General features: G+C 38.6%; 1 protein-coding gene across 1 annotated transcript in view; it reads right to left on the bottom strand.

Moving 5' to 3' along the window:
- smyd3 (SET and MYND domain containing 3) overlaps positions 1–19,631 on the bottom strand; it is a 52,134-nt gene that overhangs the window by 11,608 nt on the left and 20,895 nt on the right. The window contains exons 2-4 of the mRNA XM_037693601.1: positions 7,489–7,556; positions 866–968; positions 408–518 (exon numbers count right to left, since the gene is read on the bottom strand). Coding sequence (XP_037549529.1) covers positions 408–518; positions 866–968; positions 7,489–7,556 — 282 coding nt within the window. The remainder of the gene's footprint in view (positions 1–407; positions 519–865; positions 969–7,488; positions 7,557–19,631) is intronic.

The raw sequence follows: 19,631 nt of genomic DNA, 5'->3' as shown, positions 1-19,631 counted from the left end.
CAGCTGCAGCAGAAAGCTTATCCTGCAGTGTGGGCTGCACAAAGGTGCAGCAGGTGCTAAATAATTTAAAATAATTTATTTTCAATACAAATTTCAAGCCAACTGTGCGGCTCATCCATCAATCAGCCAATTGTGTGTCATGTCCAATCTTATTTTGAAAAACCGCGATAGAGCGGGTCAAGTATGCAAAGGCATGTGGCAACACAGGTGATGCTACGCATTCATGATTTTTGTTGTGCATGCGTACCAGTTATGTGCACCCCTGCCCATTAAGAAACATTTGTAGGTTATAGTCATTTGTCATCCATAGGATTTAATAAAAAACAGCATGTTTTATTTGTTTTGTAAATAAAAGATGTACAGAGAGATGTAATCTGTGGTGGCTTTCAAATCTCTGTGTCTCTGACCTTTTCTGGAGACTCACATCGCTGACAGTGGCAGATGAAATGGTACTGGTCGTCCAGCTGCTTCTGTCGATCTTCAGTCAGAGACAACGTCTCGGTGTAACTTATAGTCAGCTGCACAGACAACATGTGAGGAAAGTTAATGTGGAAGTATCTTTATCCACAGAACGATTGGATCATTGTCAGTGTGTGGTTCAGTGCAGATGGATAAAGAAGCTAAATTTGAGTAAACAGAGTGCAGTGGAAATTATGCTGTAGTGTGTGGGTGTGTGTGAGTGTGTCTAAGTCCAGATGGCTTGGGTGCATCTCATTACATAAAGTCACAAAGCATCTCGTTACAGTCACATGGGATGTGGGGAAAAATGAAGAAACTGCTGCCAAGTTAGGAGCTGTCAATATCCATGTGTTTGTGCTTAAAATTGTTCACGGTGTGAAAATGTAGCATCGTTTCTTCCTCATACCTCGTCTCCAGGGTTGACATCCTGCACAGCTCTGAGCTGTATTTTTGTCCCCTCAAACACCATCACACAGTTTGGCCTACAGTCATGGTTTAATAGAGATAAACTGAGGGAGAGCAGACAAGAAGGAGACAGGGCACCAGAGGGGAAGAGGAGGAGAGGGAGGGTAAAAGATAGAATACAAGAAATACATACAGGGAGAAGAGAGTGAGAAAGATGACTTTATCTGTTAATACAGTTTACCTTTCAAACAAATTCTCTATTTTATTTATCTTCTTAATCCAATCATTTATTGAGAGCTCTAGAAATCTCCAATCCCTGCATGTGAGAAGCTGTAAGGGGGTCAGTAATTATCTGGACTTATCATAAATCTGATACGTGCACACACAAACATCCTACCATATTTTTTGCCCTATAAGTCGCAGTTTTTTGCATAATTTGCATGCCTTGCGACTTGTACGCCAAAGCGACATGTTTATGGATTTTTCCCATATTTATTAAACCGATTTTTGGCTGAGATATGACAGTTTCTGTTCATTGACTGAAAATATTGTTCACAACCATTTTCAGCCGCTAGATGGCACTCGAGCAGGCATGGTGTTGTATCATGTAATATGTAAAAGTGGCTATTAATGACACAATCGGCTTGCCATAACCTGCCACTGTCGTCTGCCTGGAGCAACCGTCAAATCAGCTTCATTTCGCTGCGCCGCCCCTGCAAAATGCAGCTGATTTGACCATTGAACTGCATTTATTAAGTAAAAGTTCAACTGAGACACACCTTTGCTATAAAGTCAAGCAAACAAATAATTGTTTTTAGGTGTTTACCTTGTTAAATTTTGAAGAAATGCACAGTGAGTCGTCCTCTGGGCGTTCATGTTTCCGCATATTGGCTTTTGAAAACAGCTGATTTTACCATCAAAGTGTATTTATTAAGGAAAAGTTAGACTGAGACACACCTTTGCTATAATTTTGGACAAACAAATAATTGTTTTTAAGTGTTAATCTTGTTAAATTCTTGTTAAAGTCCTCCCGAGCATGCCCCCGCGGTCGCCATTTGGCAGCCCATCGATTTTTGGCACAACACCGACCCACATTTCCTGGTTGTCATCGGTGACGCGTAACAAACGCGAAGCATCAGCGGTGACGCATAATGGATGTGATGTATACGGCGAAGCAACGTATTTATGGATTTTTCCACTTTATTTTAAATATTTGGACTGATGCGACTTATAGGGCGGTGCGATGTTTACAGCAGAAAATATGGTATTTGAAACTCATACACATACAGTACCTTTCTACTTTTACCTTTCTGTCATTCTTCTTCTTTCACTCAGACATGCATAAATCTCTTTTAAAAAAATCTATGAATACTCCACTTTGGTCAAAACACAGGCTTTCATTTCATTTCCCAAATGTATTTTAGTGACAAATCATGTTATGCCTCTCCTACTTGCAGACCTGTTTCTAAATTATTTTGAATCCTTGTTTTGAAGATACCTACTGGCAAATGTTAACTGAAACTAACACTTATTTGGGCTTTTTAACTTTTTCAGAAATGGTGCATTGAAAAAAAAATGCTCATAGAAAACTTTTTATTATTGTCAAATCACTGTAAATTATTTTGTTGAGACTTCACATATTGTTTATTATGAACAGAGGATTTTTCTACAACCCCACTAACACAGATGTTTGTTTCCCAAACTGATATTCCTAAAAATTATATTCCAAAAAAGAAGAAGTCATACAGGTATGTGCAGGTATTTTTCAGTCCAGGTTTTAATAAATCATGTTGAGTATGATAAGAATTACATATTCTGCAAACAGACACATTGCGTATTAGAAGAACAACCTCAAACTTAGCAATAGCTGAAACAAAGTGAAACAGAATATTGCCATTTATGTGTTAAATGCAGCCTCCATCAACAAAAAGAAAGAAAGCAGGTGAGTGGTTCCAAATAAGGTTTTACTTGTCTGTAAAGCCTCTTGTTGATGAGCATATCTCCGTCAGTGTAACGAGAATGTAACTGTTATTAAAGACCTCCCTCCGCTCATAAAATGACTTTTAATATCACTGCACACATGGCTGGGAAAAAACACTTGAAGAGGTCTGTGTGTTTTTACAGCCCCCTCCATTACGGCAGCTATCGTTTATCATTTTCAGCAAAACAATGGGTGCATGAGATTAAGAGTGCGTGTTCAGCCTTTGTAAAACCATCAATAACGCCCCTGGCTTTGCTCTTCGGTGGAGAAGCTGCAGGTTGAATATCAACTAGTCATCAAGCCCTCAGAACGATGCTTTTATCTGATGGAGAGCAGCTCATTAGCATACTAATTAGATTAATTGACTAAACCACATCTCGCATAAACGGTATTTGTGAAAATAAACGTTGTATGTGGCAGGATGGAAAATGACACAAGAGATGAGCTGAGACTGCTGTTCTAACATCCAGCTGAATTCTCACCTGTTGGGAACCTAACATGGCTGAACATGACTCATCTGTGAGAAACGATTTATGTATTTTATATACATTATAATGATTTTTTTTTTTTTAACTCATGCAAAGTTGCTAAATGTACTGTTTTTACTTCTCTAAGTGGTAAATAATGCTGTGGTAATAGATGCTATTTATATCTGCACATTGTCTGCAGGCATTTAGACGGAGAGCGTGCACACAGTCCCTGTCTTGTCCTAGTTGGGCTCCCGTTACTCATTTCACCTCACATATCCAGAACCCAGGCCCGTCAGGTACCGTTTGGTCCCACCCACATCCCCATTTCTGCTCAAAGGGTGCCTTGTTTCTTCTTTCGACTCCCTCCCTGTTCGTTTTTGTTCATTTGATGTAAGACATGTGTAGTTCTGGGTTTCATTGTGTAGTGAACTAGACCTCCGACATCAATCTGTCTCTGAGGACCTTCAGGGGACAGGAACTGTTATTTCATTGATTTGAATCCAGAAATACAAATTATCTCATCAAGAGACTATTTAATTGTATCCTGAATTAATCAATTGAAAGAACACTCTTCTTTTTATATTATCATTACCATTTTATAATATCTTGATAATCAAAAGTGTGTTTATTTCATACTATTTCTCATGTTGAAGTGAACCACTCATTTAAATCAACTGTGAAACAGTATTAATGATTTTTAAACCTCATTAGACTTCATCAATCATACAAGTTAAAGGTCTATTTACAAAGTAAGTGTGCATTTTAGTCTTCTGTCTGAATGAGGAATAGTGGATTTGAGGTCGAAAGTCAGAGACAAGTTATGAGAATGAAGTGCCTTGTTTTCAAAACTCTCAGACAGTAAATAAGAACTAGCTGGCACCTGCTGTCTCTCACTTCTTCAAAATATTTCTCTGTCTGTACTAACCGTTCTTAAAAACATTTCTGCTGTCTGCTGACTTCTAATAACCCTCTGACATCACTAAAACTACACCCCTGCTGGTTGTTTCAACCAATCAGGAAGTACCAAGTGACAGGAAATGGATACCCTTTAAAAGTCAACACTTCTTGGAACTATTGAGTCTTCCAAGTCTTCCGAGTCTTTCCAGTCTTCCTGGAACTTTCAGTCGAAGATGAGACTCAGTCTGATAGCGAGTCGTACAGGAACTTTCAGTTCTTACTGAAAGTCAACTAAGTAGCTGATGGATTTGACCGTGTGCCAAGTGTCCGTCCATTCCAGCGTAGTCACAGCGTGCCTCGCTGTGAACTCAAACCGAGCATTAAATGCTCTCAACTTCGAAGGAAGCTTATTCTGTTGATCGGAGCATATGGAACTACTTCTAAAGATTCTCAGCCACCCTGACCGGAGACGCTGAAAAGGTAGCGTGCCAATGGACCTCTGTTCCGGAGCTGATGTATGCACCACCTCAGGTAACAAGTCGTTGCACGCCCTGAGTGTACCGCGGGCTGAGCTGGTGTCGGAGGAAGGGTGCCATTTTCTGGTCAACACATGTTCCTTCATCCATCTAAACCTCCTCTTTAAATCTTTAAACCTCTTTACTCCTTCTCTTTAAACTTCTATTCGCCAGTAAATCAAGCTAGATGCTTTCAGAGATGAATTATTCTCCATCTGTAATCCTCTGTTGTCTTGTTATTTGAACTTGCCAAGTTTTATGAATCAAAAACAGATCAGCAAATCAAGTGTACATGTTTTGATGTTAAATTTTGATTCTGTTAAATAAATGACCGCATTTATTATGATGGGTCAAAGATAAATTACGTCTCATGTCACTAATTAAAACTCCACTCTCAAGTTATCTTGGTCACATGGAAGAAATTTAAATCGAAAAAGAAAGAATCCATGTTAATTAAACAATTAATATTCTTTGTGCTTGAACTAGCTTTAAGAATAATTAATTAGTAGTATGTTACAGCAAAAGCTGTCCTTACATAACTACAATTGGTTGCGGACTGGCAGATTGGGGAGTCGGACCTTTGCTTCTGATCAACCAGTCAGAGAGAGCAGGGTTTAAAATTGCACATTATTGTTCTGTCATCATGTGGAAAGCGGGTTTTATTTACCTGCGTCCAGCCCGACGATGTTGGATTTGCTGTTTTGTCTGCATTTTATTTTTTTCTGCCCTTTTTACTTCCTGACACATCCAGGCCCCCTTAAAGTGACTGTAACCCCAGCATGAAAACACTAACATCTTGTGTAAGTGCAATGGTCTGGGAAGCTCGGTCCTCATCTCCTTCTACAGGTGTGCAGTGGAGAGCATCCTGTGCTCCAGCATCAACATGCGGCATGGAGGCTGCACAGCTGCAGAAAGAAAAGCTTTGCAGAGAGTGGTGAAGGCTGCACAGAAGTCTGTTGGAGTCAGCCTCCCCACCATCACAGACATCTACACCTCCAGATGCAGGAAGAGGGCCACCTGCATCATGAAGGACCCCACTCACCCAGCACACACACTTTTTGCCCCACTCCCCTCAGAAAGAAGGTTGAGGAGCATTAAGTGTACAACCACTAGGCTGAGGAACAGCTTCTACCCTGAAGCTGTTAGACTCATGAACCTCTAATCAGGATAATCACTGTGAAAAATCACATCATGTTGCTGTGTTCATTCGTGTTCTTCTGTTCACAGACTCATGTTCGTGCTGCTGTTCGGCATATTGTTTTTATGTTACTAGTGCTTAGTGTATTTTTAGTTAACGTTTTTCTTAGTTCACATCATAGATCTTATTACTGTTTTTCTTTTTACATTTTATTGTTGGATGTAACTGGGACTCTGTGTACACAACTTTGTTCCACCACATGTACCACATGTGGTGCGAATGACAAATAAAGAACCTCTGACTCTCATATACTGTAAATATATGTAATTGTAAGCAGGTGTGTAATTCAATAGTATAACTTGACAATATTTTAAAAACTTGAGTGTTTCAGGTTTGTTTTTGATGCATCTATTACTGATTTCCAACACAGCAAAGTGCTGTACAAACCATTTCTTCTCTGGTAATTTTTTTTTACCTTAAACAACTTGTAATTAATAAATATATTTTCATATGTTGTAAATTAGGATAAGGCTGCAGCTGCAGATGAGTTTAAATCATTCTTCGGCTATGTCAACTACATTATTATGAAGGATTACAGTCAGTGAACAAAGGTCGGAGCTATCAGTTCAACTGTGAATCAGTTTGATTTGGTCAGAGGGTTCAGAGGATCTTGGATCAGAATTTCAACAGCCTGATGAGCAGAGAAGAGAAGCAGACAATCAAATACAGAGGGCGAAGTACAGTGGAGAGAACAGGCGAGCCTGCTAATGAGGAAAAGAGTTTCTGAAATGCAGCAGAGGCAGAAAACGAACAGAAGGAGATGTGCTGAAGTGAGGTGCAGCCTCAGCACTGTAATCCCCCTCTCTTTAGCAAGCACATGGTTGCTAGGCAACCCAAAATATGAATAGGCAGGGGACCATCCTGCGAACGAGCCTATCATTTATGGATGAGTTACAGCACAAATCAGACAGGAACGCGTGGTTTGGCTGAGCTTCAGTAAAGCCACTGTGACCATCTGACATCTCAACACCGGCCAGATTAACTGGCTGTGATACCAGCGGCGTTAGTCGTTATGTGTGTGTGTGTGTGTAGCAACATAAACAGCATGTACAACAACGGGCCAAATCCCACCCCATTCACCCAGGATTCAGTACAGGGATTACTGAGCATACCTTGTATGTGTCTGTGCGTTTCAATCTCACAAGCCAGACAACAACCATTTCATCAATCGCACATCGGTTAGAGTCTAATCTAATTTTTCGCAGAGCACCCTGGCTTCTCTTTTGCTTCTGTCTCGCCCAAACAGGCTTACAATATCCCTTCAAGCTTTCACCTCACAAGCAAGAAGAGAATAAAAAAGAAAATCATCTTCTCTTTCCCTTCGCTTTGCTTCAAACTTCAAAGAAGTGTCAGGACAGAGCGAGAGGCAGAGCTAGAGCTTTGAAATTGTGCCGGTGAGGGACTGGTGGGGCAAGTTCCCTATCTCCAAGCTGCGTTTACATCTTGTCAAATTTTACAGACAGAGGCGAGATTGGCTCCAGTAAAATGGATAGGACATTTTAGGTGTGTGTGCTTCTCACAACAACGTTTGTGTGTGTGCAAGCGTACATATTTGGGTGTTACCTTGGATACAGTCCAACTCCAATCTCCTGCAGTTCCCCGTCACTGATGGTGAAACAATTACATGTCACCTTAAGGACAGAAAGAGGATAAAAAAGGTTGAGATGAAAGAGTGATTATCTGGCAACTTGCTTCAGGGAGACAGCCTTTTATCATTTGTTGAAAACTTTCTTGTGGCACACTCCTAACACGACACGCTGAGAGGCAAGCGCTTGCATTGTTTAATATTTCTACCTTTTATTTTTAAGCATGAAAAATAGCATTCTTTGAAGAGAAAAATTAAAGCTTTTTTACATGACATAACCACTCTTAAATTAGATAGTATACAGCATTACCATCTGCTTATTGTGACAGTGCTGCATGTAATTTCAAGCATTTTAGGAACTTCCAATATATTTTTCACCTTAATTTCTTGGATGATAAATGCAACAAATAACAATTTTTTATTGCTATCTCCAAAGCAAACAATTTAAAGAAGAAAGACTAATAAACAAAAGAAAAAACTCAAAATAAAGGGTTTGAAGTGTCAGATTCAAAATGTCATGTTTAAGATATTTTAAGCATAAGAAATTAATCTAGAAACATATTGTCCTTATCAAGTCTGAGAAGAAAACACAATATTCTTACTATTTTTTATTTTTTTGTATGTGTGTTGCCAAAGACCTGATCTGAAGAGTAACACTATAACACACCAGACACTGATCATGATGCGAGTTTAAGCATCGGCACATGACTAAAGTTTCCCTCCTAAACAACAGGAGGCGCTACAAAGAAAATAATGACAGTTTGAACTTTTCACACATTTGGCATTGTTGACAATGACAGGCCTTATAAAGCCATGGTAACTGTCAAAATATGCATTTTTCAATGTTTTTAGTAGATTATTTTTTATGTAAAAAAATCTAAGTTCATAAAAAACATTGGGAAAATACTTTTTGACAGCTGCTATGACATTAATTTAAAGTAGGACTGTTGCTATTTTTGAAAGCGTTGGATGAGGTATAATATGCAATACTCTTCTTAATAAATCATTAAAATATATTTTATTGATCATTTACAATCACATGTTAATGGAGAAACATGACTATTGTTAAAAAAAAAAGTGAAATGTTGTTTATGTTGAGGCCAGTAATATTCAGAAGCTAAATTTTTATTTATTTGTTCTCCTTTCGGCTGCTTCCTTCCACCACAACGAACTAACTCGCACGAAGACTTGGAAATTTGTTTGCTTTTAATTTTTTATTTTATTTTACATCGGATGCCCTTCCTGACGCAACCACATTCCACTGACAAACACACAAAAAATAAAAAATAAACCCAATCACAAATTTCACATGACCAAGTAAAAGCAGGAACCAAGTTTAGCTTTTTTAAAGCCTTTCTGCTCAAACTGTGCTCCTGTAAACTGTCACTGGGTACTAGAGCCAACATTAAGAATTTATTCAATTATTGGTTAACACTTTCCTTGATTTTAACCAACAAATCACACAGTTCAGACACTTTACTAGTATGAGTGTGATATTTGTTAACTGCGTTCAGTGTTTGTTTAGATCACAGGTTTGGTCAGTGCTAATTCCTGCAGACAGCGAGCATGAGAAGAGTACGTCGGCAGTCATTTGTGCATAAACAACAGAAGTGACAGAAAAAGCTTGATGAAGGTTAGGTGTACTCTTCCTCCCATAAATAAGACATATTAAGGCAATCGTGAAGTTGGAAACTCCTTCTGTCTTGCTTTTGAGCTAGGTGAGTTCACAATGTACAATGAATTAAAGTTAGTCTGCACCAAAACCAGTTCCCAGTATCACAAAAACTAAATCAAAAACATAAAACATACCATACTGTGGTGTTAAATTTGTTTGCAAGGTTCGAGGTTCTTTATTGTCATTCGCATCACATGAGGTGGAACGAAATTGTGTACTCAAGGTCCCAATTACACCCAAAAGTAGCAAAATATAAAGCATAAAAAAGAAACTGTATAAAAGGATCTAAGATATACATTAAACAATAATAATGAAATATAATACGGTGGATTAAACAGCAGCCTGAACACGAGTCTGTTGTGAGCAGATGGGTATGAATACAGCAACTTAAGGTAAGAAATCAGCAGCATGGATAAAGTGACAAATCACCAAATAAAGTGGCATTACAGTGATTTTTCTGGTTAGAGATTCATGAGTCTAACAGCCTCAGGGTAGAAGCTGTTCCTCAGTCTAGTGGTTCTACATTTAATGCTCCACAACCTCCTGCCTGAGGGGAGTGGGGCAAACAGTGTGTGTGCTGGGGTGAGTGGGGTTGCACTGTATATTACTTCCTTATTGTTCAGAAACTTTATATTATCTTGTGCCTTTATGAAACATTAGCTGACCTTTATCATTGTTTCAGTTGAGGTTCAGCTACTTAAAGCAACACAGCTGGAGAATGACCCCATTAGTTAGATGGGTGGTCCACTTATAGAAGAGATAAAACATCATTAAGAAAACAAACGATCATATTTCCAAAGTCTTCTTTTTAAATGATCTTCTGAAAGACAACTTTTTTTATTCGGCACGGTAACAACTTCTGCTAGAACTTGTAAACTAGCTAAGAGTTTTTGTTTAATTTAAAATGTTGTAATAAACCTTCGATTAAACAAAATTCTTAATATGGTATAAATGTCACAATCCTACATATGAAAGCATTTAGATTGAAATGTACGGCGATGAAACCTGATGAAATGATCAAGTACTAATAACTAAACATATAGGTAAACAGTCCAATGTGCACAACAAAGGTCTGATTTTAAGCAAAAATCACAGCTGCAGATAACTTTGGAGCAGTTGTGTAAATAAACCTGGAACTACACATCAGGGTGGTCTGTGTGGGTTAGGAGAGAAACGTCAGTAACAACCAGAGCTCTCAAACAACTGACGTGAAATTTTAAACTAAGGACAGACACAGATGTTTTGTTTCTTTAAACTAGCAGAGTTGGTGCACAGATGGCTTAAATAATCAAATGCCTGCAGAAGTTGTTTAAAAAGAAAGAATAGAAATGCTGGTGTTTGGGTGGGTTTTAAAATGTCAATGATAAGAAAGGTATTTGTGGCTATCTTAGTGCTCATAAAGTGTTTAATGTTGGAAAAGTAACATTTTAATCTTTATTAATGAGATTTTTGTATAAAATCGTGTTCATGTGAGTAAATATTTACAGTAAAATGTTTTGTTGTACTGTGGCAACAACTATTTCTGTTTCACCTCTGGGATGAGGAGTACCTACCTTAGAGAAATAATGTAACTAATTGAATTTTTATGTATGTGAATATACACTACATTGCCAAAAGTATTCGCTCACCTGCCTTGACTCACATGTGAGCTTAAGTGAAATCCAATTCCTAATCCATAGGGTTCAATATGACGTTGGTCCACCCTTTGCAGCTAGAACAGCTTCAACTCTTCTGGGAAGGCTGTCCACAAGGTTTAGGGGTGTGTTTTGGAGATTTTGGACCTTTCTTCCAAAAGCACATTTGTGAGGTCACATACTGATGTTGGACGAGAAGGCCTGGCTCAGTCTCCACTCTAATTCATCCCAAAGGTGTTCTGTCAGGTTGAGGTCAGAACTCTGTGCAGGCCAGTCAAGTTCATCCACACCAGACTCTGCATCCATGTCTTTATGGACCTGCTTTGTGCACTGGTGCACAGTCATGTTGGAAGAGGAAGGGGCCAGCTTCAAACGGTTCCCACAAAGTTGGAAGCATGGAATTGTCCAAAATATCTTGGTATGCTGAAGCAGTCAGAGTTCCTTTCACTGGAACTAAGGGGCCAAGCCCAGCTCCTGAAAAACAACTCCACACCATAATCCCCCCTCCACCAAATTTTACACTTGGCACTTGGAGAAACACGATTTGTCACTCAAGAGAATGCGCCTCCACTGCTCTAGAGTCCAGTAGCGGCGTGTTTTAAACCACTGCATCTGACACTTTGCATTGCACTTGGTGTATGCACTTGGTATGGCTTGGATGCAGCTGCTCGACCATGGAAACCCATTCCATGAAGCTCTCTGTGCACTGTTCTTGAGCTAATCTGAAGGTCACATGAAGTTTGGAGGTCTGTAGTGACTGACTCTGCAGAAAGTTGGCAACTTCTTTGCACTATGCGCTTCAGCATCCGCTGACCCCGCTCCGTCAGTTTACGTGGCCTACCACTTCGTGGCTGAGTTGCTGTCATTCCCAAACACTTCCATTTTCTTATAATACAGCTGACAGTTGACTGTGGAATATTTAGGAGCGAGGACATTTCACGACTGGATTTGTTGCATAGGTGGCATCCTATCAGTTTCACGCTGGAATTCACTGAGCTCCCGAGAGCGACCCATTCTTTCACAAATGTTTGTAAAAAGTCTGCATGCCTATGGTGCTTCATTTTATACACCTGTGGCCATGGAAGTGACTGGAACATCTGATTCTGATCATTTGGATGGGTGAGCAAATACTTTTGGCAATGTAGTGCATTTGTTCAGTGCCCTGAGATGACTTCTGTTGTGACTTGGCGCTATATGAATAAACTGAACTGAGTGTTATGGTTATTTTTCCACACCTTCTTCGTTATTTTGTCACAACACTTCAATCAGCTCACTCTCTCATCTTCCTCTTAAAGTTTACTTATTTCGTTTGCAACACTGACAATTAGAATTTTATAAACTTTGGCCAAAATCATGTTCAAAGTCCAAATTCCTGGTTTAAAACTGTAGTCAAAACGGTTTATTTTATTTATACTTATACTCAGTGATGATCCATAAGAGTATCATGTGTATTTGCCATCTTATTTTAATTAAAAAAAAAAAAAAATTTGTATGCCTCTTTTATGATTGTGTATTGTTGTCACTGTTGCCCATTGTTATCATTCTTTGTTGAAATCAGGTCTCTCTTGTAAATGAGTCCTCGAGGCTCAATGGGATTAACCTGTCTAAATAAAGGTTGAATGAATGAATGAATGAATGAATGAATGTGCACTATATAATATTCATGTCGTGCTCTTTTATGGGCCACAGGTTGATTTTTGTCTGTATAAATTCTGTGAAAGTGTGTGTCCTCTTGGACTTTTCTGTTGGAAAGTCCTTTTTTCTTTTTATTTATTTATGTTTTTAATTATGATTGTCTTTAGATAATTACATTTGTTATTTTTTCCAATCAGATGTTTCTTTTGCTGCAGGACAAATCCAACACATTACTGTTAAACGCTTCACTTGCATTAGGGAGAGAAATTACTTCAAATTTTAATTTCTATGCAGTTGTTTTGAAATAAATAATTAAACAAAACAAAACTATTGCCAGTAAGGTCAAGGTTTAGGAAGTCAGAATAATTTTTCATTTCTAAATGTAGCTGACTTTAACAATAACTGTGAGCAAGTGGCGAAAGAAGCTAAAAAAAGAGCATTTCCTATGAAAATGCAGTGTGAAGGCTGAGTGATGAATGATAACTAAACTGTATGAAGAAGCTGAAACTGGCCTAAAACTAAAAGCAGCATATGACAAAAAAAGAGTAAGGTTGCTGAAGCAGATTTCAAAGAGAACATATTTTTTGAAACAACCTCAAAGATCTTAGAACATTTTTATGCAGAAAATATTTGTAAGTAAAGCTAAACGTCTTTAGTTAAAGTATAAAAAGTACAAGCACCACATCTTAGGACCCTTCACCTAATTGATAAAATAGCATAAAGTATACAGGAGTTAGAAAACAAAAAAGTTTCAATAAATAAACTGAAAGAAAATAGTGTGAATGCTGAGTTTCACACAATAAAGCCTTTCATCCATCCATTATCTTTACCCGCTTCTTCCTTGAAGCGGTCGTGGGGTCATTGGTGCCCATGTCCAGCAGTAACTGTAGGAGAGGTGGGGGACACCCTGGACACCATAGTGGTTCAAAACATCAAAGTTCATGCTCAATTATCCAGTTTTTAAAAATCCCACAAAGTTCAGTAAGGTCATCTGGACAGTTTTTTTTTGAGACGTTTAATCCTTCATCCAAAGGACTTCATCAGTCAGATGAGTCATTCATCCAATGGACTGATGAAGTCCTTTGGATGAAATGTCTCAACAACAAAAAAATAAACCGTCCAGATGACCTGACTGAACTTTGATGGATTTTCTACCTGGATTACTGAGCATGAACTTTGATGTTTTGAACCACCTTGGCTATGGATCCCTCAGAGGAGTCAACAGAGGAGAGGGCGGGCTCTAGAAACCATCTTATCACCAGCAAACTGGTTGTTCCACTATGCGGGTGTGCTGCTTATGGGACTTAGTTTGTTGTGGCTCCTCGGACTGATGAAGTGTTTTGGATGAAGGACAAAATTTCTCAACAAAAACAACAAAAAAAAAAAAAACGTCCAGGTGACCTGACTGAACTTTGATGGATTTTCTACCTGGGTTATTGAGCATGAACTTTGATTCACTCAGAAAGGTCCCCTGGCCGGGAATGGAACCAAGCTGCTCTCTGAGGGGCGGCAATTCTACCAACTGCGCCACCGTGCTGCCAACCTGAAACCTTGATTAAAAAAAAAAAAAAGAAAGCTCACATTTCTTGCTGTGCTTAAATGGTGACAAACAGTTCAAAATACAAACTATACAGGACTGGTTTGGGGAAAGTTATAATCACTGACTGTACACATTTCAAAGATCTGATCATTTTTCTGCCAAGATTAACAGAAATTATGACCAGAAAAATAGCTTTATCATTTTTGTAGTTGTTTTAAAAAAAACACTCTGCTTTGGGTATGTTATACAAAGGCAGGGGATTTGCTGTTAACCAACTGCACAGCATGGTGAACGCATCATCCATCAGTAACCATGGCAATGGCTGTTTTGTTAAGATGACAAGAGCCTCCAACAGTTTTACCTGGTTATTTATAACCTCAGTGTTAATAACGAAAACCCTCCACAGATGTGAAATGGAGTTCCTGTGAAGTGACACTGCAGTGAAGTGTGGGACCAGCTCAGAAAGAAGCCAAAGGGAGATATTTTATGATCTGCAGAGCAGCTGAATATCCATCCTGAGCAAATAATTTGAACTCTACGTAATGAAATGAGAAGAATGCTGTTTAAGACAACAGAAGATTCTTAGTGGCAATTACCAGCCTGATCTGATTCAGATATTGTCACTCAAATTCTGAGATACTGCATGTGAACAAAAGGAAACATTTCTGCCAGGAAGCATCTTCCTCCGAATGGTCCAGATAATGTCAGTCCCAGCATCTATTTCTTTGTTCGCTCATTTATGTTTCTGCCTGTCACACACAATATTTCTGCTGGTTAGGTTTGGATGGAAGTTGTAGACATGACAAATGTGATATAAAAGAAGAAAGACAAGCGAGAGACAGACAGGTGTGTGATGAGCACCATGTAATGGGGAAAATAATAATAAAAAAGTAAATAATCAACGATGCCAAACTCTGAGTAAAAACTAACACTAAAAATGTTCATTCTGGATGTCATACAGTAATATTAATAAACAGGTAAAAATAATAAATGCATAAAAAATAAACACACAGAACTTGTTAATTTACTCAAATTTTACATGACTTTTCCAAATACAAAACTTACCGTTGTTTTAGCAAAAATAAATATATATATACTGTATATACATTTTTGGTTTAGTCACCAAACTATACACCGACTTTAATTTCCATGACTTCTATGACAATTTTTGACAGGAAAAATAAACAATTTGGCTGTACAGTGGTCCCTCACTACTTCGCGGTTCGTTTTTTGCGGACTTGCTATGTCGCGGTTTTTCAAATTAAGATTGGACATAATTGGCTGATTGATGGATGAGCCGCACAATCAGCATGAAATTTTTATTTTAAATAAATTATTTTAAATTATTTAGCAACCGCTGCACCTGTGTGCAGCCCATAGTGCAGGAGAAACTTCCTCCTGCAGCGTCTCCTTCCTCTGTCGTTCTCCGTTCAGCAGTGGAGAAGTGGGCGTGGCCGAGAGTGCAGTTGTGGCAGAAAGCTGAGTTCATGACATTCTGTGTGCTCTTTTACAGCATTTAGAGTTTAGAAATGCTAAAGGGTTTAAAATGCCTTAATATATATAGCATATAATAGGGGTAGGCAATATGGCTCAAATAAAATATCATGATATTTCAAAGCATTCTGACAATAACGATAAATTTCGTGATATAAAAAAAAAAACAGAAATCATAGTTATTCATTTGACAAAATGAACTTGTTGCTTTCCAGTATTATATAAAAACAAAACAAACAAAAACAAAAAAAAAACAAAGGTTAATTTTACGGCAGTTACTTTATTTAGTATTCAGTCTCAAAGTATAAAAATAAAAAAAATAAAAATGATCCTTCTGTTATTTAGATTGAAAAAGTCTGCACAAAATCCTCCACATAAACTAAAGTGCACGTGCAATTCCCCAAAAAATAAAATAAAATTAAAACTTAAAATCTGTTGCGCATAAATGTAACATACAAGAAAAAGCATGTTGCCTTTAAATGAGCTATAACTTCCAAAAATTGTGACGTGTTGAAAACAAATGAAATGCTGTCTGAGAGGACTGCTGATTAGAACAGCCACCAGCCAGTTTCCTGATCCTCAGGAAAGCAGCTGGTCTCGAGGTTTGAGCTGCACAGTTCCCAGTCGCTGTTAGTGCACAGTCAGACTCAGGTCAGGCTCCGCTTGGTCAGATTTGATCATAAATCGGTGGTCGATGCAGTCAGTGTTTCCCCTACCATTATAAAAGCGGGGTGCCCCGCCGCATCAACAGAACCAAGCGCACAGTCTACCGAACTGAACTGCGCGCACCCCCGCCCCACCCGCCTGCACTGATGTAACTCCAAGTTAGCAGCGCGCTAGTTACAAAGCTAAAAGCAACGTCTTCCCTCACGTTGAACCCTCACGCTGACGGGCTCAAAAACTATCAGGACAAACGGTGCACAGCTCAGATGTCTCTCCGTTCATGCCGTCACCTTTACAACTTGAATATTGCAGCGTAATCTGCTGCGTGGTGAGATGACGCATTTATGTCATGAAATTAGCATATCATGATATAATTTATTTTCCCGGTCAAGTTTTATTTACCGGTATTATCATGAACGATATGATATGGCCCAGCCCTAATATATATACACACACACAGGTAAATACTAAAATAAACTGCTACTTACTACTTGTACTACTATTCCTACTTGGCGGATTTTCACTTATCGCGGGGCTTCAGGGTACGGATCCCCCGTGATAAACGAGGGACTAATGTACAACCATAAACATGGGGGTGGGGGGGCAGGATGTCAAAATGATCTCAGTGACATAGTTTGGAAATATTTACAAAAGTCTCATTTCTGAAATGGATGGGGGTTTGGTACAGCGGGGAACAGGTGGTCCTCTCATCTCAGATCAAGTTGTTGGGCTGGTTTGCTTTGTCCTGTCATGCCAGTTTAAAGAAGAAGAAGAAGAAAAAAATTGACTGGAAGGTTCGAGACTTTAATGTTGCTGGAATTGGTTCAATTACAGTCACTCTAGGATAAACTACAAAGTCCATCAGACCCAATCAAAGTCTGTATATCTGTGTGCACGTGTGTGTGTGTGTGTGCACGCGCTTTGATAAAGTATTCATGACCCAATCATAGCCCTTTCATCTCTCTATAGACAGGCTGACAAACACAAAAACAAGGCTAAACATCACATTCTCACTCAGTGTGACACCACTGCTTGAACAAACCGAGCTTGTTAAAAGTCAGGATAAATATTCAAACTCATTCAGGGCTGCTGCTTTATTTGTACAGTACTATAAAAAAATAAAGCTGCGAGTTAAAGCGTGAACAAAATAAACTAAAGTTTGAACTTTACAGAAAAGTAACACTCCACTTGACTGATAAAACAACAAGGTCCAGATTTTCAATGATCTAACATCCAATCTGGGCTGAGCTGCTCTTTATTATTCTACCTAAGTAGTGTTTCTCTACAGAAATTTCCCAGTTAAAGCCTGATTGGTTTATGTTGTGATGTGTTTGCCTCTTGAATTTAGAGAAGCTGTGAAGTGGACTTCAATTTGAGGGGCCATTAACTGGCGACCTCTCCGACCGCTGACTCTAATGATCTTATTTTCTGCTGCAAAGGAAACTGTGTGTCCCTTGTTTGATGAAGATGTTCTTGAAAAAAATGTGTTTGAGAGCAGACTTTGAAGTTTCTTTCATTTAAACACTCTCATGATAAGCTTTTGCTTCATTTAACTTATATAACTATGGTATTCTAATTACAACATGAGCTATAGCAATAATTATCTTTAAAAAGTGTCGCTGGAAATTCTGGTCTCTTCCACATTTCTGACCAGCAGTTGAAACACTGATGTCAGAAACATCATTTTCATCCAGAAACGTTGCCATTGTAGTTTGAGCAACACAAGATTACTGAGTCATAGCAGCTCACCTGTGTAGAATATCCCATAAAACACAATCGATGAAATAGCGCAGTCATTAAAATCACCTGCTAGGACCAGAAAATCACAAGACGGACACCTAACAATTTAACAAATTACAAGAAGAGTTGAAGATAGAACCAAACCATCAAGCTGGTGTTATCTGAAGGAAGATTAAGTTCAAATTTTGCAGGCTGCAGACCAAGTATTAAGAGTAAGAAAAAAATATTCATCTGATATATGAAATTGAAAAACTTTTCTTTAAATAAAACCAATATTCTCTCAGACAGTAGGGTTGGGAGGAGTGGTTGTGTCAGTGACGTGAAGCAGACATCAGTCATTATCTTGGTTTATAAAAAAGAGCTATACATATCCTGATGGGGAAGTCAAGCTCACAATTACATAAAGCAGAGGCAATTCAATAGAAAACCTGCACCATTTAAAACAACTCAGATTCAAGTTAAAGTGCAATGAAGTGGGTAAAAACTCCAGCAGCTGCTGCAGCACCAAAAGAACAACTTGGACCAACATGCTTCAGCCTGTAGCCTTCATTAGGGTCATCTTAAAGCATCAAACTCCATCCGTCCATTATCTTTATCCGCTTCTTCCTTTTCAGGCTGAGGGGGTCACTGGTGGTCATAACCAGCAGTCACTGTGTGAGAGGTGAGGGACACCCTGGACAGTTTGTCCATCACAGGGACTCATAGAGACAATCGAGACAAACAACCACTCACACCTAGAGACAATATAGAGTTACCAATCAGCCTAACATCAAATGGTCAGCATTTAAACAAAACCACGGTAAGACTAAACAAATAAATAATTTTTACATTAAGACATTCTCCACTGAGCTTTTAAATAGATGCACTTTGCTGCATGGTTGGACAACTTCAATATGTTTCCAGGTTTTGATGCAAAAGTACTCTGCTCCAACAGAACTTGATTCATTCACCTTTATTTATACAGGTTAATCCCACTGAGCCTCGGGGACTCATTTGCAAGAGAGATGAAAATGTGAGAAAAATGTGGGTAGAAAAGGTGAAACACTCACACCTGCCTCCACCCTCATTTGCCCCACTCTGCCCCCCTGAGCAAGGCCCTTAACCCCCATCATCTGCTCCCTAAACAGGTCTCTCTTGAAAATGAGTTCTCGTGGCTCAATGAGACTACCTGGATAAATAAAGGGAAAATGAAAAAAAAAAAATTTAAATTATATATATATATATATATATATATATATTAAAATTAAAATAAAATGACAACAAAAAGGACAGTCAAAAGGAAAAAGTAGCAAAAAAAAAACAACAAAACAGCTAGATTATAAGGCGGTGTAGAAAACTAAAAACAGGAACATGTCTGCGTTGGTTTTTCCAGGAACTTAACAGATGTTTGAAGCCGCTTAGAGAGGTCAGGGTCGAGATGTTCAGATCTTTTAGCAAGATATTCTAGAAAACAGGAGCGGAGTTGGAAAAGGCCCATTTGCCTAGTTCATTCCTCACTGAGAGGACACTGCATGTAATAATGTCTTGAGAGTGCACGCTGTAGCTGCACTCACGCAGAGAAATGTGGGAGAAGATCAATCAACCTTTATTTATACAGGTAAATCCCATTGAGCCTCGAGGACTCATTTACAAGAGAGACCTGATTTCAACAAAGAAAGATGACAACAATGGACAACAGCAACAACAATAAGCAGTTATAAAAACTCATACTACAGTTTTTTTTTTTTTTTTTTTTTTTTT

Source organism: Nematolebias whitei, chromosome 2 (assembly GCF_014905685.2).
Source record: "Nematolebias whitei isolate Nwh7 chromosome 2, NemWhi1, whole genome shotgun sequence".
Classification (NCBI taxonomy): Eukaryota; Metazoa; Chordata; class Actinopteri; order Cyprinodontiformes; family Rivulidae; genus Nematolebias; species Nematolebias whitei.
Note: the sequence above shows the minus strand (reverse complement) of the source record. Positions and strands in the feature narration are given on the sequence as shown.